Here is a 21,453-nt window from a genome sequence, read left to right on the forward strand (position 1 = left end):
GTTCCCAGCAGACCCTCACAATGCGCTTGGGCCTGCCAGGTCTGTCCGGCATCCTCCCCCACCATCGCAGCCAACTCACCACCAGGTGGTGATCGGTAGAAAGCTCCGCCCCTCTCTTCACCCGAGTGTCCAAAACATGAGGCCGCAAATCCGATGACACAACTACAAAGTCGATCATGGAACCGCGGCCTAGGGTGTCCTGGTGCCAAGTGCACATATGGACACCCTTATGTTTGAACATGGTGTTTGTTATCGACAAACTGTGACGAGCACAAAAGTCCAATAACAAAACACCACTCGGGTTTAGATCCGGGCGACCATTCTTCCCAATCACGCCTCTCCAGGTTTCACTGTCGTTGCCAACATGAGCGTTGAAGTCTCCCAGTAGGACAAGGGAATCACCCGGAGGAGCACTTTCCAGTACTCCCTCGAGTGTACCCAAAAAGGGTGGGTATTCTGAACTGCTGTTTGGTGCGTAAGCACAAACAACAGTCAGGACCCGTCCCCCCACCCGAAGGCGAAGGGAAGCTACCCTCTCGTCCACTGGATTGAACTCAAACGTACAGGCTTTGAGCCGGGGGGCAACCAGAATTGCCACCCCAGCCCGTCGCCTCTCACTGCCGGCAACGCCAGAGTGGAAGAGGGTCCAGTCCCTCTCGAGAGAACTGGTTCCAGAGCCCTTGCTGTGCGTCGAGGTGAGTCCGACTATATCCAGCCGGAACTTCTCTACCTCGCGCACTAGCTCAGGCTCCTTCCCCCCCAGTGAGGTGACGTTCCACGTCCCAAGAGCTAGCTTCTGTAGCCGAGGATCGGACCGCCAAGTGCCCTGCCTTCGGCTGCCGCCCAGCTCACAATGCACCCGACCTCTATGGCCCCTCCTATGAGTGGTAGCCCATTGGAGGGATGACCCACGTTGCCTCTTCGGGCTGTGCCCGGCCGGGCCCCATGGGAACAGGCCCGACCACCAGGCGCTCGCCATCGTGCCCCAACTCCGGGCCCGGCTCCAGAGCGGGGCCCCGGTGACCCACGTCCGGGCGAGGGAAATCTGGGTTCATTTCGTTGTAATTCCATAGAAGTCTTTGAGCTGCTCTTTGTCTGATCACTCACCTAGGACCTGTTTGTCTTGGGAGACCCTACCAGGGGGCATGAAAACCCCCAGACAACATAGCTCCTAGGATCATTGGGACACGCAAACTCCTCTACCACGGTAAGGTAGCAGCTCAGAGAGGAGTCTAAGTTAATTATTATTTTCAAACTGCTAATTGAAAATCTAAGTTATTATTTTCAAAAAAAATAAATAAAGTTTATGAGTTTGAACATCAAATATCTTATTTTTGTAGTGCATTCAACTGAATATGAGTTGAAAATGATTTGCAAATCATTGTATTCCGTTTATATTTACATCTAACACAATTTCCCAACTCATATGGAAACGGGGTTTGTAGTAATCGGTGTGTAAACTGTAATCATTTCCCTCCATGTACTCATGTATTTTCATTATTTACCTACTGCATATCCTCATTGTTGATAAAAAGTCCATGAATAACTCAAAAGTTTTCCTGTAAACCGGTACTGACTTGGCGTAGGCCTTCTCCACCAGAGCGCTCCAGAACTCGTTGCTGTCGTCGGAGTGGCAGTACACCAGCTGGTTGTCCACCGTCGGTAGCCGGTCGTCGATCACCACGTCCACCCATTCGCCAAAGCGCCAGAAGCGGAAGTGGAAGATGCCGGCGTACGAGTCGGGCTTCTCCGTGTCCCACTCCTGCTCTTTCCAGTCGGGAATGACCTGAAGAAGACAGAGGAAGGAGTTGCTACGGCAAATAAACAAACGGCAGAGCATAAATCACGGCAGGGCTGTCAGGGAGAGAGATAGTGTACCCTCATGTCTGCCGATGCGTTAATTTATCACCTTGGCTCCATCACTAATAAATCCGGGCTGTAACAGGGTGAAATGTAATAACTGTGTGTGTGTGTGTGTGTGTGTGTGTGTGTGTGTGTGTGTGGTCCAATAACGAACATAACTCAACCTGCCTTGAGTAAACAGTTGCAGGCAACAGTAGCTAAGAGGCTACTTCCAGCTGCTCTGAAAATAGTTTGAATATTTCAATAAGCTCTGCTCCTTCCTACTCCTTTTCGCACACGTCGAATTGCGCAAGCATCGACGTGTGACATACTCCAATGTAACGTCGTCAAACATGTTGGAAAGGCACTCTAGCATAGACGTAAAACTCAAAACTCCAACATCGGGCCCGCCACATTGTTGAGTTGAGTTGAGTTTGAGTTTATTTGGAACATGCAAGCATACAACATATAGTTGTGTTTGAAATTATTCAACCCCCACACAATTTTGGTGTTTTAGCAAGTTGGACATTTATTCCGTATTTTGTTTATAGTCATATCAAATAAAGATGCATTAAATAGACAAATGCAACGTGAATTACAACATTATATTTTGTAACATACCAAACAGTGTCATTTCTCTTAATATCTCATTGACAAAATTATTCAACCCCTTGAAGATCATAACTCTTAAGAACAGAATTAGAATAATGTCTTTTCAATCAGGTGTTGAAAACACCTGTAGATGTGATTAGAACCATAACGAGCAACAGTTAAACTGATTGAAAAAGACTGTGACGCTCAGCTTCTTGTAGATGGTCAATGGTGTATTTGCAACATGGTGAAGTCCAGGGAGTGGTCAAAGAAGTCAAGAGAGGAGGTAATTTCTCTTCATAAGAAAGGATATGGATATAAGAAAATAGCAAAGACATTACACATTCCAAGAGACACAGTTGGGAGCATAATTCGCAAGTTTAAAGCTAAAGGCACAGTGGAAACACTACCTGGGCGTGGTAGAAAGAGGATGCTGTGTGAGTACAGTGGTGAAAAACCCCCGGGTAACAGCTGAGGAACTACAACAGGACATTACAGAGGGGGAACGCAGGTTTCGTCCCAGACAATAAGGCGCGCACTACGAGATGAAGGCCTCCATGCCAGAACTCCCAGGCGCACCCCACTTCTGACTACCAGGCACAAGAAAATAGACTCCAGTATGCCAAAAATCATCTGGACAAACCCCAAAGGTTTTGGGAAACTGTTCTATGGAGTGATGAGACAAAAGTGGAACTCTTTGGGCCTATGAATCAACGTTATGGCTGGAGGAGAAAAAATGAAGCTTACAAAGAGAAGAACACCTTGCCTAATTTAAGTTGCATTTGTCTATTTGACACATCTTTATTTGATATGACTATAAACAAAATACGGAATAAATGTCCAACTTGCTAAAACACCAAAATTGCGTGGGGGTTGAATAATTTTGATCACAACTGTAATACATCACAAATTCCAGTTTCTCTTTTCAACATGTTCGAAAAGGAGTAGGAAGAAGCAGAGCTTGATAATCCTACCCCTTTTCTTTTGCACTACAGTTGCCAAAACTTTTGTTCACTTCCTGTTCTCAAAGTCTTCACAACTCCATAAGTAATCACAATGAAAATAAATAAATAATTGTTGAAGTAAGTTTTATTCCATACGATGAGATAAGTAAGGTTATTTTGAGAATGAAAGAATGAATGGGTGAATAAATTCAGAATGTTTACCATGGTTCTTCTTTTTTGTACTTTGTAAATACTTTAAGTTTGAAGAGTTTTTTAAGTGGATCATATTAGTACATTGTTTGATTGCTTTGCTTAATCCATTCCATAGATTAATTCCACATACTGATATACTGAAGGTCTTAAGTGTTGTACGTGCGTACAAATGTTTTAAGTTACATTTTTCTCAAAGATTATATTTCTCCTCTTTTGCAGAGAATAATTGTTGGATATTCTTGGGAAACAGGTTATAGTTTGCTCTGTCTATAATTTTAGCTGTTTGCAAATTCACTATGACGTGGAATTTCAGTATCTTTGATTCAATAAATAAAGGGTTTGTATGTTCTCTGTATCCAACATTATGTATTATTCGAACTGATCTTTTTTGTAACACTGTTAGTGAATGAAGTGTATTTCCCCATATTTCTGCACAATAACTCAGATATGGTAACACTATTGAGCAGTAGAGAATATGAAGTGATTTTTGGTGTCGGACATATTTGGCTTTATTCATTATTGACGTGTTTCTTGCTACTTTATATTGTATATTTTTTACATGAGATTTGTTTCATGTGGTTTGCAAAAACCTGTGTCAATATAGGAGGGCCAAACGGGACAAAATGAGATAAATAAATCAATCAATCAATCAATCAATCAATCAATGTTTACTTATATAGCCCTAAATCACTAGTGTCTCAAAGGGCTGCACAAACCACCACGACATCCTCGGTAGGCCCACATAAGGGCAAGGAAAACTCACACCCAGTGGGACATCGGTGACAATAATGACCCAGTGGGACGTCGGTGATAATGATGACTATGAGAACCTTGGAGAGGAGGAAAGCAATGGATGTCGAGCGGGTCTAACATGATACTGTGAAAGTTCAATCCACAATGGATCCAACACAGTCGCGAGAGTCCAGTCCAAAGCGGATCCAACACAGCAGCGAGAGTCCCGTTCACAGCGGAGCCAGCAGGAAACCATCCCAAGCGGAGGCGGATCAGCATCGCAGAGATGTCCCAAGCCGATACACAGGCAAGCAGTACATGGCCACCGGATCGGACCGGACCCCCTCCACAAGGGAGAGTGGGACATAGAAGAAAAAGAAAAGAAACGGCAGATCAACTGGTCTAAAAAGGGAGTCTATTTAAAGGCTAGAGTATACAAATGAGTTTTAAGGTGAGACTTAAATGCTTCTACTGAGGTGGCATCTCGAACTGTTACCGGGAGGGCATTCCAGAGTACTGGAGCCCGAACGGAAAACGCTCTATAGCCCGCAGACTTTTTTTGGGCTTTGGGAATCACTAACAAGCCGGAGTCCTTTGAACTCAGATTTCTTGCCGGGACATATGGTACAATACAATCGGCAAGATAGGATGGAGCTAGACCGTGTAGTATTTTATACGTAAGTAGTAAAACCTTAAAGTCACATCTTAAGTGCACAGGAAGCCAGTGCAGGTGAGCCAGTACAGGCGTAATGTGATCAAACTTTCTTGTTCTTGTCAAAAGTCTAGCAGCCGCATTTTGTACCAACTGTAATCTTTTAATGCTAGACATGGGGAGACCCGAAAATAATACGTTACAGTAGTCGAGGCGAGACGTAACAAACGCATGGATAATGATCTCAGCGTCTTTAGTGGACAGAATGGAGCGAATTTTAGCGATATTACGGAGATGAAAGAAGGCCGTTTTAGTAACGCTTTTAATGTGTGCCTCAAAGGAGAGAGTTGGGTCGAAGATAATACCCAGATTCTTTACCGTGTCGCCTTGTTTAATTGTTTGGTTGTCAAATGTTAGAGTTGTATTATTAAATAGAGTTCGGTGTCTAGCAGGACCGATAATCAGCATTTCCGTTTTTTTGGCGTTGAGTTGCAAAAAGTTAGCGGACATCCATTGTTTAATTTCATTAAGACACGCCTCCAACTGACTACAATCCGGCGTGTTGGTCAGCTTTAGGGGCATGTAGAGTTGGGTGTCATCAGCATAACAGTGAAAGCTAACACCGTATTTGCGTATGATGTCACCTAGCGGCAGCATGTAGACGCTGAAGAGTGCAGGGCCAAGGACCGAACCCTGGGGAACTCCACACGTTACCTTAACGTAGTCCGAGGTCACATTGTTATGGGAGACACTGCATCCTATCAGTAAGATAAGAGTTAAACCAAGACAGGGCTAAGTCTGACATACCAATTTGTGTTTTGATACGTTCTAATAAAATATTATGATCGACGGTATCGAAAGCAGCGCTAAGGTCGAGGAGCAGCAACATAGATGACGCATCAGAATCCATCGTTAGCAATAGATCATTAGTCATTTTTGCGAGGGCTGTCTCCGTGGAGTGATTTGCCCTGAAACCGGATTGAAAGGTTTCACATAGATTGTTAGACGCTAAGTGTTCATTTAGCTGCTCCGCAACAATTTTTTCGAGGATTTTTGAAATAAAGGGAAGGTGAGACACCGGTCGGTAGTTTACCATGAGGTCAGGATCGAGGTTAGGTCTTTTAAGAAGAGGATGAATAACCGCTTTTTTGAATGCTAGGGGAACAGTGCCCGAGGAGAGTGATAAGTTTATAATATTTAGCACTGATGGACCTAATAATACAAAGAGCTCCTTGATCAGTTTCCCAGGAAGAGGGTCAAGTAAACATGTTGTCTGTTTTATTCCATTTACACGTTGTAACAATTCCTCTAATGTTATTTCCTCAAAACGAGAGAAACTATTTTGGAGGGCAGTATCCGCCGCGTATACCATCGTATCAGTGTTAATAGAACCCCGTTGTAGCTGGGACGCATTGTCTTTAATCTCCTTTTTAATGACTTCAATTTTCTTACTAAAGAATTGCATAAAGTCATCAGCTGAGTGGGTTGAGCTACTGGAAGGGGTCCCTTGTTGGGTTAGCGATGCTACCGTACTAAACAAAAATTTAGGATCGTTTTTATTACGGTGGATGAGATTTGAGTAATATTTAGCTTTAGCTAAGGTAAGCATGCGTTTATAAGTTATTAAACCATCACTCCATGCTTGATGGTGCACCTCAAGTTTAGTCGTGCGCCATTTGCGTTCCAGCTTTCTACATAATAATTTCTGAGCTCTAGTTTCTTCTGTAAACCACGGGGTGCGCTTTTTTGGAGCCTTTTTTAACTTTAGCGGTGCTATGTTATCAATGGTTTCGCGCAGGGCAGTGTTAAAGTTGTTAGTGAGGTTATCAATAGAGCCCACATACTTTGGGAATGGTGCCATTACCGAGGGCAGTAGGTCAGCAAGAGTTGTCGTTGTGGCAGCGTTAATGTTGCGGCTGCTATAGCAGTTATTATTATTATTAGTTTGACGAACATGCGTCTGAACCTCAAATTTTATAAGGTAATGATCGGACAATACTTTAGTATACGGGAGTATCGTAACTTTGGAAACGGTGATGCCCCTGACAAGCACTAGGTCTATCGTATTACCGTTGCGATGCGTGGGTTCATTTATTATTTGTGTGAGACCACAGCTATCAATTACAGTCTGGAGCGCTACGCACGGTGGGTCCGATGGGGTATTCATATGGATATTAAAGTCCCCCATTATGATTATATTATCGGCGTGTGTCACTAGATCAGCAACAAACTCTGAGAATTCATTGATAAAGTCCGAATAGGGCCCTGGGGGGCGGTAGATAACAGCCAGGTGTAGAGGCAGCGGTGTGACAGACCTCATAGTAAGCACCTCAAACGATTTATATTTATTATTTATGTTAGGACTAAGGTTAAAGTTTTCGTTGTATATTAGTGCGACCCCCCCACCCCTTTTAAGCGGACGGGCAATATGCGCATGTGTAAAGTTAGGAGGACATGCCTCATTTAGCGCAAAAAAGTCGTTTGGTTTAAGCCAGGTTTCGCTGAGACCGATGACGTTAAGATTGTTGTCTCTGATAATATCATTAACTAACAACGTTTTGGGAGACAGTGATCTTATGTTTAAAAAACCTATATTATAGGTAGTGGGCTGTTTCAGGGAATTTTTGATCAAATTATCCGTAGTAGCAATATTGATAATGTTGTGTTTATTATGCCCAGTGCATTCAGTATAATTACGACCATATCTAGGAATTGATACGACGGGAATTTTCCGATTGTTTGATTGTTGCTTTGATAAACTGCACGCATCATGGTTAGCCACCTCAGTAACGGGGATTTTCCGATTGTTTGTTTGTTGCTTTGATAAACTGCACGCATCATAGTTAGCCACCTCAGTAACGGGGATTTTCCGATTGTTTGTTTGTTGCTTTGATAAACTGCACGCATCATAGTTAGCCACCTCGGTAAAACACATGTCCAACTCTGAAACACTCAAAGCAGAAAAAACTTGTTCTAATTTAACTGACTCCTTACCCAGACCAGTAGTCTCGCATTTTCCATCTAAATCCGTCTTCGGGATGGAGGAAAGTGGTGTTCTGTGGTGATTAGCCTTCTGTTTTGTTTTTAGCCCCGCTCGACATCCGCGTTTCCGATCACACCGCTGGCGTCTGCTCCGTAGACGGCCCCCGCTGCTACTAGACTCCCCTGCTTCACAGGCCGCTGGATGTAGCCGCCGACGTATTCCCATGCTAGTTAGCATGTTTAGCACGCACGCGTCTATCAGTCCAAAACGGCCCGATGTGTCCACATCCAGAAATATTAAAATAAATACTTCAGCGACTCTTGTATAATTAAATCATTAGATAAATTATAAAATCAACAAATGATTAAATAATAAATGTAATTTTGCTTTAAATTGATGACTAGACAATTGGTAACAGTGCATTTAATTCCAATTATAACTAATTAAGGATAACAATTAATTACTTAAAGATGTATCTGTTTAATTTTGTCGCATTTGGCTCAACATATTCATTGTTATTCATATCATGGCATTTTTGCTCAACTTTCACCCGAATGCAGCTGAGATAGGCTGCAGCCATCCCCCGCAACCTCAAAAGGGACAAGCGGTAGAAAATGGATGGATGGACACATAGCAAGAGTGGTCCTCAGGTCCTGTTGATCAGGAACAGTAGCTCCACAGCCACAGATCTACTATTAACCACTAATATCACAGTCAAAATGAAAGCTTCTTCCCATAGGCACCATAAACTGTTAATAATGTTTAGACAAAAGTGTATAATATATATAGTATTATATATAGGTGTGTGTGTGTGTATTTTAGGTATATGCATGTGTGTATGTATGTGATTATGTGTGTATATGTATGTATGTATGTATGTATATATATATATACATATATGTGATGACTCTTCCTCGGCATGGTAATGCCGGTGTGGTTTTTCCAGGGATGCGTCGAAGCGATGAACACAACAAGGTAAGTTAAAGGGTATTTATTTAATAATAAAAGGCTATGAACAAAAACACTGGTGTAAAGAGAAAAGGTAAACAAAAGACGCTAGCGTGAAAGCTAGGATAAAACACAAGGAAAACTAAAACTTGGTACGAGGACACAAAAGAGTAAACAAAAACATTCAGCATGAAAGCTGGAAAATAAAGTGGCTTAGCGTGAGAGCTAGCGAGAAAATACATACATAGAATGATGAGAGTCGTCACTGTTGCGCGTGGGCAAATTAGGATCCGAGAATGAGTAAACAGAAAAGGTGAGCTTAAATAGGAGGGTGAAAATTAGTAGCAGGTGTGCGGGGCGAGACTAACAGGTGAACTGATGTGTAACCATAGTGATGGACAAAAACAGGAAATAAACGGGTCAGACTGAGAATGAAAAAACAAACGTGAAGATCTGAGCAGCAGATCGCAACAATATATATATATATCTATATATATATGTATATGTGTATATAGATTGTATATATGTGTGTACATACATGTGTGTGTTGTGTAGATGTGTGTGTGCATATGTATATATGTAAGTATGTGAATTTAAATGTATTATATATAGATAATATATAGCATCTATGCAGCAACCACTGAATTGAATTATATTATATGTATTATTGTATTATATATTGTGTATATATATATATTGTATATGTATAGGGGTGGGACCAAATAAGTTTACTTCTTCCCACTCCCTTTTGAGCCAATCTTGAAATCTACAAAAGATTAGTCACATGTAGTGTTTTCTATGTAGGTGTAAAAATAATGTATATATATATATATATATATATATATATATATATATTTCTTTTGTATTTTATGTCATTCTTTTGTTTTGTTTGCATGGCTCAAAATAAACCATTCATTCATTCATTCATGGTGTATAAAATTTGACATATGTATTGTTTTACTGCATACAACTGTTTCCCAAATCAAAAAAAGCAATTCCATGCATTTTACCTGTCATTGAAACTCTTTAAAAAAAATAATTAATATACAACAATTGTAACTGAGATTGACTCCAGCGCCCCCCGCGACCCCGAAGGGAATAAGCGGTAGAAAATGGATGGATGAATGGTGTATAAAATTTGACATATGTATTTTTTTACTGCATACAACTGTTTCTTAAATCAAAAAAAGCTATTCCATGCATTTTACTTGTCATTGAAACTCTTTAAAAAAAAAATTGATATATAACAATTGTAGCTGAGATAGGCTCCAGCGCCCCCCGCGACCTCGAAGGGAATAAGCGGTAGTAAATGGATGGATGAATGGTGTATAAAATTTGACTGATCAATTTTTTTACTGCATACAACTCTTTCTTAAATTAAAAAAAGTTGTTCCATGCATTTTACATGTCATTGAAACTCTTTAAAAAAAATATTAATATACAACAATTGTAGCTGAGATAGACTTCAGTGCCACCCGCGACCCCGAAGGGAATAAGCGGTAGAAAATGGATGGATGGATGGATGGTGTATAAAATTTGACAGATATATTTTTTTTACTGCATACAACTGTTTCTTAATTCAAAAAAAGCTATTCTATGCATTTTACTTGTCATTGAAACAATTAAAAAAAAATAATTAATACATAACAATTGTAGCCGACCCCCCGACCCCAAAGGGAATAAGCGGTAGGAAATGGATGGAAGGATGGTGTATAAAATCTGACAGATATATTTTTTTACTGCATACAACTGTTTCTTAAATTAAAAAAAAATCTATTCCATGCTTTTTACTTGTCATTGAAACTCTTTAAAAAAAATTATTGACATATAACAATTGTAGCTGAGATAGGCTCCAGCGCCCCCCGCGAACCCGAAGGGAATAAGCGGTAAAAAATGGATGGATAATATATAACAATTGTATCTGAGATAGGCTCCAGCGCCCCCTGTGACCCCGAAGGGAATAAGCGGTAGAAAATGGATGGATATAACAATCACAATATAATATAATAGGTGCTTGTCACCTTGACTTCTTTTTGCAAAGCAATATTTCCTTTGGATTGTCAGCAATTTATCAGTGGTGCTTTTTTTTTTTTTTTTTCCCAACCGTATTTACTGTATAAAGCGCTTTACATGGTGAAAACCCAATATCTAAGTTACATTTAAACAAGTGTGGGTGGCACTGGGAGCAGGTGGGTAAAGTTTCTAGCCCAAGGACACAACGGCAGTGACTAGGATGGCGGAAGCGGGGATCGAACCCGGAACCCTCAAGTTGCTGGCACAGCCACTCTACCAACCGAGCTATACCAAGCTATAGTGCTGTTCGGCCTTCTAGCCGTCCATAGCATTCCTACTCGTATGGATTCTTCATTCATTACTCTAAGCAACATTTTGTAAGTTCTACAATTTAACTAAAACAAATCTAATTGCCAAACCGTCGCATGTGTGATGTCTGTAGGAGAGTTTTCATGCATATTTGCACGTGCTATCGTAATGTACTGACGCTAGCGTCGTTAGCCTTAGCTAATTTGCTAACCCAAACGAGTGTCTGCCTTAGTATTATTAACTTACAACGGCATTCTTTTTAAATTCGGTTTCACAAATTCCCCAGCAAACTCACCAAAACGTCACCATGGACTTATTGAGTCTGTTTAGCTGACCTGAGAGCAAGCTTTTGCAGCTCGTGGGTCCAAGACGATGACTTCTGTTTTGTTTGATCAGCCATTTTACTGCTGTTTTACAGACACTGTTTGGAAACAATTAAGGTACGTTAATAAATATTTAAAAACTCTTACTGTGTAGATAACAAATTTCACAAATTTCGGATGCGGGTAATATATGGAAATATGTTTTTTTTTCTTCGAAAATTCAGTGAGTGCGGTTTATAGTCTAGAAAATACGGTACAATAATAATAATAATAATAATAATACAAATAATAGAAACAGGTATCATTTCTTTACAACGTAAATACGTGGCCCTGAACATGGTGTGTGTGTGTGTAAATACAACCCTGATTCACATTGGTTGCAAAATGAATAGATTGTACATTATTAAAAAAAACCAAAAACACATTTTCTTTGGCAACTATAATTTACCTAACAATTTATTTGTGGGAACTTTAATTATTGTGTATTAGGGTTGTACGGAATACCAGTACTAGCATAGCATCGCGGTACTAATGAATAAAAAACAGTACTATATTCTGTTTGAAAAGTACCGGGTTCCCATTTTTTTTCCGTCAAGTCATGACATTGCTGGTTTTACGAGCAGAGCAGCATGTTCGGCAGCGCACAATCACGGAGCACTTACAAGCAGACACGGTGTGTAGACAGAAAAGGGAGAACGGACGTATTTTGGCCTATAAACTAACGATGAAGGTGAAGTTATAACACTGAAACGCCGCTCAGTAAAAGGGGCTTTAAAACATGGCTAGCTAGTTGGTGGCTAACATCCATCGACAGTCAGCAGTATTTTAGCTACTTCTAAATCACTTATTCTTGCCTCCATGGCGACAAATAAAGTACGTTTCTTACAAATATCATCCTTGCAGGACGAGGAATAGCTAAACATGCTTCACTACGCACCGTAGGAGGATACAATAGCTAACCGGCGTCACCGCTAACAAAAGATACCGCTCTTAAATGTAAACAAATGCAATGGGTGGATCTACACCTGACACCCACTGTAATGATACCAAGTACAATAGCGTATCTAATCGATACTATGTTGATTACATTGAATTTTTTTCCTATGTTTATAAACTCTGGAAAATACGTCCCTGGACACATGAGGATTTTGAATATGACCAATGTATGATCCTGTAACTACTTGGTATCGGATCGATACCAAATTTGTGGTATCATCCAAAACTAATGTCAAGTATCCAAACATAAGAATAAGTCCATCTCCATCCATTTTCTACCGCTTATTTCCCTTTGGGGTTGCGGGGGGTGCTGGTGCCTATCTCAGCTACAATCGGGCGGAAGGCGGCGTACACCTTGGACAAGTCGCCACCTCATTGCAGCAGAAGAATAAGTGATTATTACATTTTAACAGAAGTGTATATAGAACATGTTGAAACATAAAATAACCAGATAATAACAGTAAATGAACAATTGGATTAATAATACATTTTTACAGTTTACCCTTTATAATTTTGACAAAATAATACAATGGGAAATGACACAATATATTCCTGCATATGTCAGCAGACTACCGCATGTCCTTGAATTACTCCCCAAATTTATTAGCGCATACTTACTTTTACCGCCGGGTCAAAGTCGTGACGTTTCCCCTGTCGACATTTCCAAAATGGCGGAGGAGTTTTTTTTTTGTGCTCTTGCTATGTGTAAACCAGGGGTCTTGTTCCACAGCCATACAGATCACACTGATGGTTGTGATATAAAACAACTTGTCTTTAACACTCTTACTAATATGCGCCACACTCTGTGAACCCAAATCAAACACATTTCTGGAGAACATTGGCCCTGTAACACATTGTAAACGCAACATAAGAATTACCCAGAATTCCAATGCATCAATGACTCTTGGTTATATTATACACCCGCTAGCACCAAATCCCGCCCCCCCAACCCCCTATCCGTGCGCCGGTTGATGTGGGCGGGGTTGGGGGCGCGTGTATAATATAGCCAAGAGTCATGGATGCATTGGAATTCTGGGTAACTCTTATGTTGTGTTTATAATGTGCTACAGAGCCAATGTTCTACAGAAATGTGTTTGGTGTGGGTTCACAGAGTGTGGCGCATATTAGTAAGACTGTTAAAGTAGTTAATATCACAACCATCGGTGTAAAAGGTATGGCTGTAGACCAAGTATGCATTGCAATCTCGTATGAGAAGCAGCGTAATGCATGTGTCCGACCGGCATGCAGATAGCATGGTGTAAAAGGTGGGCGCGATGACATGTTGTAGAGCAGTGGTCCCCAACCACCGGGCCGTGGCCGCAAAATAATTTTTTACTTTATATCACACTCAATTTTTCACTGCATGCCATTGGTAAAGCGCAGGGGTGAGAAGAGGTTTTAAAATTATTAGCGCCTGCTTACTTTTACCGCATGCCTTGAATAAGCGCAGGAGTGAGAAGAGGTTTTAAATTAATTAGCGCCCCGGCGGCTATTCAAGGAAATACGGTAACTAGGAGTCTCTGTTTGATTACTTACTACTAAAAGACAAGTTGTATGGTATGTTCACTATTTCATTTAAGGGCAAAATTGTTCCTTGATTGCAATAAGAAACATACGTTTAATGTACCGTAAAAAAAAGTTGAAATAAAGCCCCTAATGCCATTTTTTGTTGTCACCTTTATTTAGAAAAGTATTGAAAAGTATCAAAATACATTTTGGTATCGTTATCACGACCCTATTGTGTATATATTTGTATAATCGTATTTAATATTTGTTTACTTACTCGGGGTATATTTATTTTATTTACTCTTTTATTTATTCACTGTTCTGCTACAAAAAGAGAACAAAGAAATGGGATACAACTGCTTTGATCGGAAAAGGAGTAGGATTAAATAAAGTCTGTAATGGAAGAAATTGGAATATGTGATGAATCCATCCATCCATCCATTTTCTACCGCTTATTCCCTTTCGGGGTCGCGGGGGGCGCTGGCGCCTATCTCAGCTACAATCGGGCGGAAGGCAGGGTACACCCTGGACAAGTCGCCACCTCATCGCAGGGCCAACACAGATAGACAGACAATACATTGAAATTGTATTGTATGCATGTTCAAAATAAACTGAAACTAACTAACAAATGTTTTTACGAGCAGACTGAGCCACGCACTTTGCAGACTAGCCAACATTTCCTGGCAAGCCAGCAGATTAGAATTTATTGACACTGACTTATCCAGGTTGGATTCATGTGTACGTGTCGTGTATTCCAACGAGGGCTGAGTAACCAAACGAAAGGCAGCTCCCCCGAGGACAAAACCCTTGCGCTCGGCTCGCAAATGTCATTAGTTCTTGTTGCCATCTGCAACCGGGAGTCAGACCCCGCCCTGCCCAGTGCAAAACTCAGAAAGCGATCAGTCGAGAGCGTTATTTACCAGAAAGAAGTCTAGTCCTGCAAGTTATGTCCAAAAAATTGGAGCTGCCTTTCCGACTGGACTCCCAGCTGACGGAGGTGATGCGCCTGCGGGTTCAGTCCCTGCAGCAGCGAGGCCAGAGCAGGCAGGACGGCGAGCGGCTGCTGCAGCCCAACGAGGCCGTGTACCGCCTGGACTTCTCCCAGCAGTCCCTGCACTTCTCCCACTGGACGGTGCGTCTGGCCCAGACGGGCTGCCTCACCATCGTAGCCACCTCGCAGCTATGGACCCCGGACCTCACCCACCTGATGACCCGGCAGCTCCTGGAGCCCGCCGGGGTTTTCTGGCGGGCGTCGAGGGAGAGCTCCGAAACGCAAATCAAGTGCTACGAGGCCGACGCCCACGAGTTCGGCGAGAGGATCGCCGAGCTGGCGAAGGTGAGGAAGGTGATGTACTTCCTGTTCGCGTTCGAGGACGGCTGCAGCCCTGAGAGCGTGGACTGCTCCATCGCCTTCACTGTGGACAGATGAAGGCGGGACGACAACTTGGAAGCGCTTTTAGTTTAAGTTTTTACGAAAATAGTCAAAACAAACGGTACAATGAAGACAAACTACCCAATTTTTCGGACTATAAGTCGCAGTTTTTTTCATAGTTTGCGACTTATACTCAGGAGCGACTTAAGTGTGAAATTATTAACACATTACCGTAAAATATCAAATAATATTATTTAGCTGATTCACGTAAGAGACTATAGACCAGGGGTAGGGAACCTATGGCTCTAAAGCCAGATGTGGCTCTTTTGATGACTGCACCTGGCTCTCAGGTAAATCTTAGCTGACATTGCTTAACACAGTAAGTAATGAATAATTCCACTGGTAATCGCAGTGTCAAAAATAACGTTCAAAAGCTTTTTAAATCATTTATCATTAGTAAATATAAGAAAGAAGAGCAAACATTGTTTTAGAAAGACAATAATATATAATATGTATATAAATACAATTTATGATTTCATAATTCTACATATAGGTTATATTAAAATGTATATATTACCACTTTATATGGAATTCAAATAAATTGTGTATATATATATATATATATATATATATATATATATATATATATGTAAGTGTACAAATGTATATGTTTGATTTAAATGTTAAACTGTGTATATGAGACGTGTGCTACATATATGTTGCTTATATATTGCTTAAAAAAAAGTAATATAAGTGAAGCATGTTTTAGATTTTATATATTTTTGAATCGCCCTGCGATTAGGTGGCGACTTGTCCAGGGTCTACCCCGCCTTCCGCCCGATTGTAGCTGAGATAGGCGCCAGCGCCCCCCGCGACTCCCAAAGGGAATGAGCGGTAGGAAATGGATGGATGGATATTTTTGAATCTTGTTCTTGTTGTGATGGGGTAGGTTTAAATAAGCGTTGCTTCAACCTACACCCTTTCGGCTCAATCATTGCTCAAATGAGTGTTTTTTTGTTTTCCTTTTTTTTGTTGTTCTTTGTTTTATGTGAAGATTGCCGAAATAAATAAATAAATAAAAAATAAATAAATAAAATATAAAAGATTCTCATGCATTTTAATCCATCCATCCGGTTTCTACCGCACCTGTTCAAGAAGTCGCATTAATGGTAAGAAGTATTCTATTTATTAATGTTAATGTTATTAAAAAAGAACAAGAGACATATTATACTCTAAAAATGTTGGTCTGACTTAAAAATGCACACATTTAGTTGTATTCAGTCTTTAAAAAAATATTATATGGCTCTCACGGAAATACTTTTTAAAATATTTGGCTTGTATGGCTCTCTCAGCCAAAAAGGTTCCCGACCCCTGCTATAGACGTATAAGATTTCATGGGATTTAGCAATTAGGGGTGACAAATTGTTTGGTAAACGTATAACATGTTCTATATGTTATAGTTATTTGAATGACTCTTACCATAATATGTTACATTGACATACCAGGCACCTTCTCATTTGGTTATTTATGCGTCATAAAACGTACACTGTTGTTCACTATTCTTTGTTTATTTTAAATTGCCTTTCAAATGTCTATTTTTGGTGTTGGGTTTTATCAAATAAATTTCCCCAAAAAATGTGACTTATACTCCAGTGCGACTTATATGTTTTTTTCCTTCTTTTTTTTTTTAAATTAAATCAACATAAAATACACAAGATACACTAGTGCAGGGGTAGGGAACCTATGGCTCGCGAGCCAGATGTGGCTCTTTTGATGGCTGCATCTGGCTTTTGGATAAATCTGAGCTGACATTGCTTAACAAGATAAGTCATTAATAATTCCACTTGTCATCACAGTGTTAAAAATAATGTTCAAAATATAAAACATTCTCATGCATTTTTATTCCATCCATCCGTTTTCTACCGCACCTGTTCAAGAAGTTGCGTTAATGGTAAGAAGTTATTTATTTATTATTGGTTAGTGTGGGGCTTGCCCTCCTGGGGGTTCTTCAGACCACCAAGCACCGACACGAGAGCCTGTTTTAGGGTTACAATATTGTTTTATTTTTCAATAAGTCTCTCAGTTGCTTTCCAGCAATTGTATTTTTCTCTTTAGTTCTCGCTCTCGCTCTGGCTCCAACCCCAACCCCGTATCTCCTCCTGGCTGCTGCTAATAACAGAGCGACAGGTGATTAGATAACAAGGCCCAGGTGGACCATCTACGCACTTGTCGCTGATTTTGAGGGTGGTCCTGGCACACCCCAGTTTGCTGCAGGCCCGCAGGCCACGCCCCCTCCACAGTTATCTTCAGAATAACAATGTTATTACAAAGAATAAGAGACCTATTATACTCTAGAAATGTTGGTCTTACTTAAAAATGCGCGCGTTTAGTTGTGTTCAGTGTTAAAAAAAAAATATTATATGGCTCTTATGGAAATACATTTTAAAATATTTGGCTTTTTGGCTCTCTCAGCCAAAAAGGTTCCCGACCCTGCACTAACCCCCCCCCCCACACACACACACACTTCCCAAAATAAATCCTCCCTCCCCAATTCACACTCATCCACACCCACTCACACAAAAAAGGGTTGTTTCTTTCTGCTACCAAAATTCTTGTTCCCACAACATAGATAGCACAGTCTGCAAGGGACACAGTCCCTGAAGCACACGTGATTGTGTGTGCCGCCGGTCCACGAACATTATCACTAATTACTATTTTTTATGTAATTGTTTTATATTATTTTACTTTCTTTTTCATCCAAGAAAATATATATATTTTTTCATTTATCTTATTTTATTTTGGTCAGGATGCCACCCGAACGCCTCCCTAGGGAGGTGTTTAGGGTACGTCCAGCTGGTAGGAGGCCACGGGGAAGACCCAGGACACGTTGGGAAGACTATGTCTCCCGGCTGGCCTGGGAACGCCTCGGGATCCCCCGGGAAGAGCTAGACGAAGTGGCTGGAGAGAGGGAAGTCTGGGCTTCCCTGCTTAGGCTGCTGCCCCCGCGACCCGACCTCGGATAAGCGGAAGATGATGGATGGATGGATGGAAAAATAAAAAAAGGACCTTATCTTCACCAGACCAGGTTGCTAATGAAATTAGACTTGTCTAAAGGGTTTTTTTTTAAACCAGGTCCAATCCAGATAATGTCCAAGTCGGGCTGAGCAACACACACCCTCATCCATGTACAACAAAAAATTAGGAAAACCACAGATTGCATATAATTTATAAACAAAATAACATTTTCATAAAAAGCATTTGTGTATAGTCCATATTATGTCAAAGTCAGACTCCGCAACACACACCTTCATTTTGTACACTCAAAAATAGGGAACACAACAACAGATAGCATTTATGTTGCATATCTGTAAACATAATTACATTTTAACAATAAGCCTTTAAGGATTACCCATCTTTTTTCATGTTTTTTGGCATCATTATCGTTGTCAATCATGAATTTTTTCCTTCTTTATCATGCATTTCCGGCAGGTGCGACTTATACTTCGAAAAATATGGTATTCACAATGACTTTTTAACAATAGGATAGATAGATCTTTTTTGGTCATTGCCCAAGTACATTCTTGTAGTCTTTTGTTTTCTACACCACACATGAAGTTAATTGGACTTTAAGGCGTGTTAGAATTCTCCTCACCAGCATGTTTGTCTCCGGCTGGCTTGCGTTGAGTCCCACATGACAAGAACTGTTGTGTTTTTGTCTTCATGTGCCAGATTCCCCCGACACGGATCCCACCTCACCACAGGGGACTAAGAACTACCCCTCCCATTAAAACACTGCAAACCTTACATCAGTTTAGCGAATTATAATTTGTATTCATATTTTCCCGTTTTTTTTTTTTTCCTGCTCAAATTGGCCTAAAGTGTTTTCAGTGAAAAACACAGGGTTTGATTTGTGTGCAACTTCCTGTCTACAATTTATGTTACATCAACATGCTTTAAAAATATACTGTATTTTTTAGAGGTGGGATTTAATACGTAAGTTCTGCTTCTTCCTACTGCTTTTCCACATGTGGAACTGTGATGTCTTTCGATGTGACTTGTTAATAAGCATGTCTTTATCAAATAAAACCATTACCAGCACATAATTGCTTATTCCAGTCATTTGAACTACATTTAGATTAAGTCATAAACCTACACATTGAAAATAATGGAAAAAAAAAGAGAAAGATATATAATCGTTGTGACCATACAGTGGGGCAATAAAGTATTTAGTCAGCCACCGATTGTGCAAGTTCTCCCACTTAAAATGATGACAGAGGTCTGTAATTTTCATCATAGGTACACTTCAACTGTGAGAGACAGAATGTGAGAAAAAAAATCCAAGAATTTACATTGTAAGAATTTTAAGGAATTTATTTGTAAATTATGGTGGAAAATAAGTATTTGGTCAACCATTCAAAGCTCTCAACACGGATCAATCGTCCTGTCCCCTTAGCAGAAAAACTGTCCCAAAGCTTGATGTTTCCACCCCCATGCTTCACAGTAGGTATGGTGTTCTTGGGATGCAACTCAGTATTCTTCTTCCTCCAAACACGACGAGTTGAGTTTATACCAAAAAGTTCTATTTTGGTTTCATATGACCACATGACATTCTCCCAATCCTCTGCTGTATCATCCATGTATCCATTTTGGTATAAACTCAACTGGTCTTTTGTGGAGGAAGAAGAATACTGAGTTGCATCCCAAGAACACCATACCTACTGTGAAGCATGGGGGTAGAAATATCATGCATTGGGGCTGTTTTTTCTGCTAAGGGGACAGGACGATTGATCCGTGTTAAGGAAAGAATGAAAGGGGCCATGTATCGTGAGATTTTGAGCCAAAACCTCCTTCCATCAGTGAGAGCTTTGAATGGTTGACCGAATTCTTATTTTCCACCATAATTTACAAATCAATTCTTTAAAATCCCTACAATGTGAATTCCTGGATTTTTTTTTTCACATTCTGTCTCTCACAGTTGAAGTGTACCTATGATGAAAATTACAGACCTCTGTCATCATTTTAAGTGGGACCGTTTGGAATTAATCATGGTATGTAAATAAACATTTGCAAAATCTTTCGACGTAAATATCTAATACCACAATGTCCAGGTATACAGTGTATCTGTGGCTCATTGTGGGGTTGCAATTCCGTGACCTAGAGGCACTTTCTGTTTTCAGGTGATGGTCTAGAGCAGGAGTCCCCAAATTACGGCCCACGGGAAGTCCCAAGTCGTTATTATTTTTGCAAATCTGTCCTTCCTAATCCATTTTCTACCACTTGTTACTCTCGGCGTCTCTTAGTCGCTCAGGCAAATCATACTGTCGAAAAATGCATTTTTCCATCGATATATATATATACATATATACACAAATATACATATATATATATATATATATATACACACATATATATATATATATACAAATATACATATATATATATATATATATATACACACATATATATATATATATATACAAATATACATATATATATACATATATATATATACACACATATATATATATATATATATATATATATATATATATATATATATATATATACACACACAGAGAGTGATGAGGTAGTGTTATCGATGAAAAAATGCATTTTTCGACAATATGATTTGCCTGAGCGACTAAGAGACGTACAGCGCGGCCCCCGGCCAGATTTTTATAACCCAATGCGGCCCCCAAGCCAAAAAGTTTGGTGACCCCTGATCTAGAGACTCATTGAGCTACTGTATATTTACCTGTATCAGTGCAGATCTGTGCGTATTTTGAAAGGTTTGAAATGTATAAGCGACCATGAAAAAAATATTTAAAATAGGATGGAGTGGATTTATAAACACTTAATAAATCATTTTTTTGAAAGATTTAAACCATTGATCATCAAGACTGCTAGCTACGACCTCACTTCATTTGACCCTCATCTGGATTTAGAGTAGAAAAAATTGGAGGCACATCATGTCCTTAAATCTGGAGGTGTCCACAAATTAAGCATTAATCGGAGAAAGACTATATTGA

At 40.2% G+C, this 21,453-nt stretch overlaps 2 protein-coding genes across 3 annotated transcripts in view; one reads left to right on the forward strand and one right to left on the reverse strand.

Moving 5' to 3' along the window:
• Positions 1–21,453, reverse strand: part of capn5b (calpain 5b) — a 138,263-nt gene that overhangs the window by 48,849 nt on the left and 67,961 nt on the right. For both annotated transcript variants that reach the window (XM_061898927.1, XM_061898926.1), the window contains exon 4: positions 1,578–1,786. In XM_061898927.1, the coding sequence (XP_061754911.1) occupies positions 1,578–1,786 (209 nt within the window). The remainder of the gene's footprint in view (positions 1–1,577; positions 1,787–21,453) is intronic.
• ompb (olfactory marker protein b) lies at positions 14,642–15,794 on the forward strand. Its single transcript, XM_061896543.1, has one exon. The coding sequence runs from the start codon at positions 14,999–15,001 to the stop codon at positions 15,479–15,481; it is 483 nt and encodes a 160-aa protein (XP_061752527.1). The 5' UTR covers positions 14,642–14,998; the 3' UTR covers positions 15,482–15,794.

The sequence above is a fragment of the Nerophis ophidion genome, linkage group LG04, assembly GCF_033978795.1.
Source record: "Nerophis ophidion isolate RoL-2023_Sa linkage group LG04, RoL_Noph_v1.0, whole genome shotgun sequence".
Taxonomy (NCBI): Eukaryota; Metazoa; Chordata; class Actinopteri; order Syngnathiformes; family Syngnathidae; genus Nerophis; species Nerophis ophidion.

Coding starts and splice junctions, on each gene's coding strand:
- ompb (XM_061896543.1), top strand. CDS start 14,999: ATGTCCAAAAAATTGGAGCTGCCTTTCCGACTGGACTCCCAGCTGACG.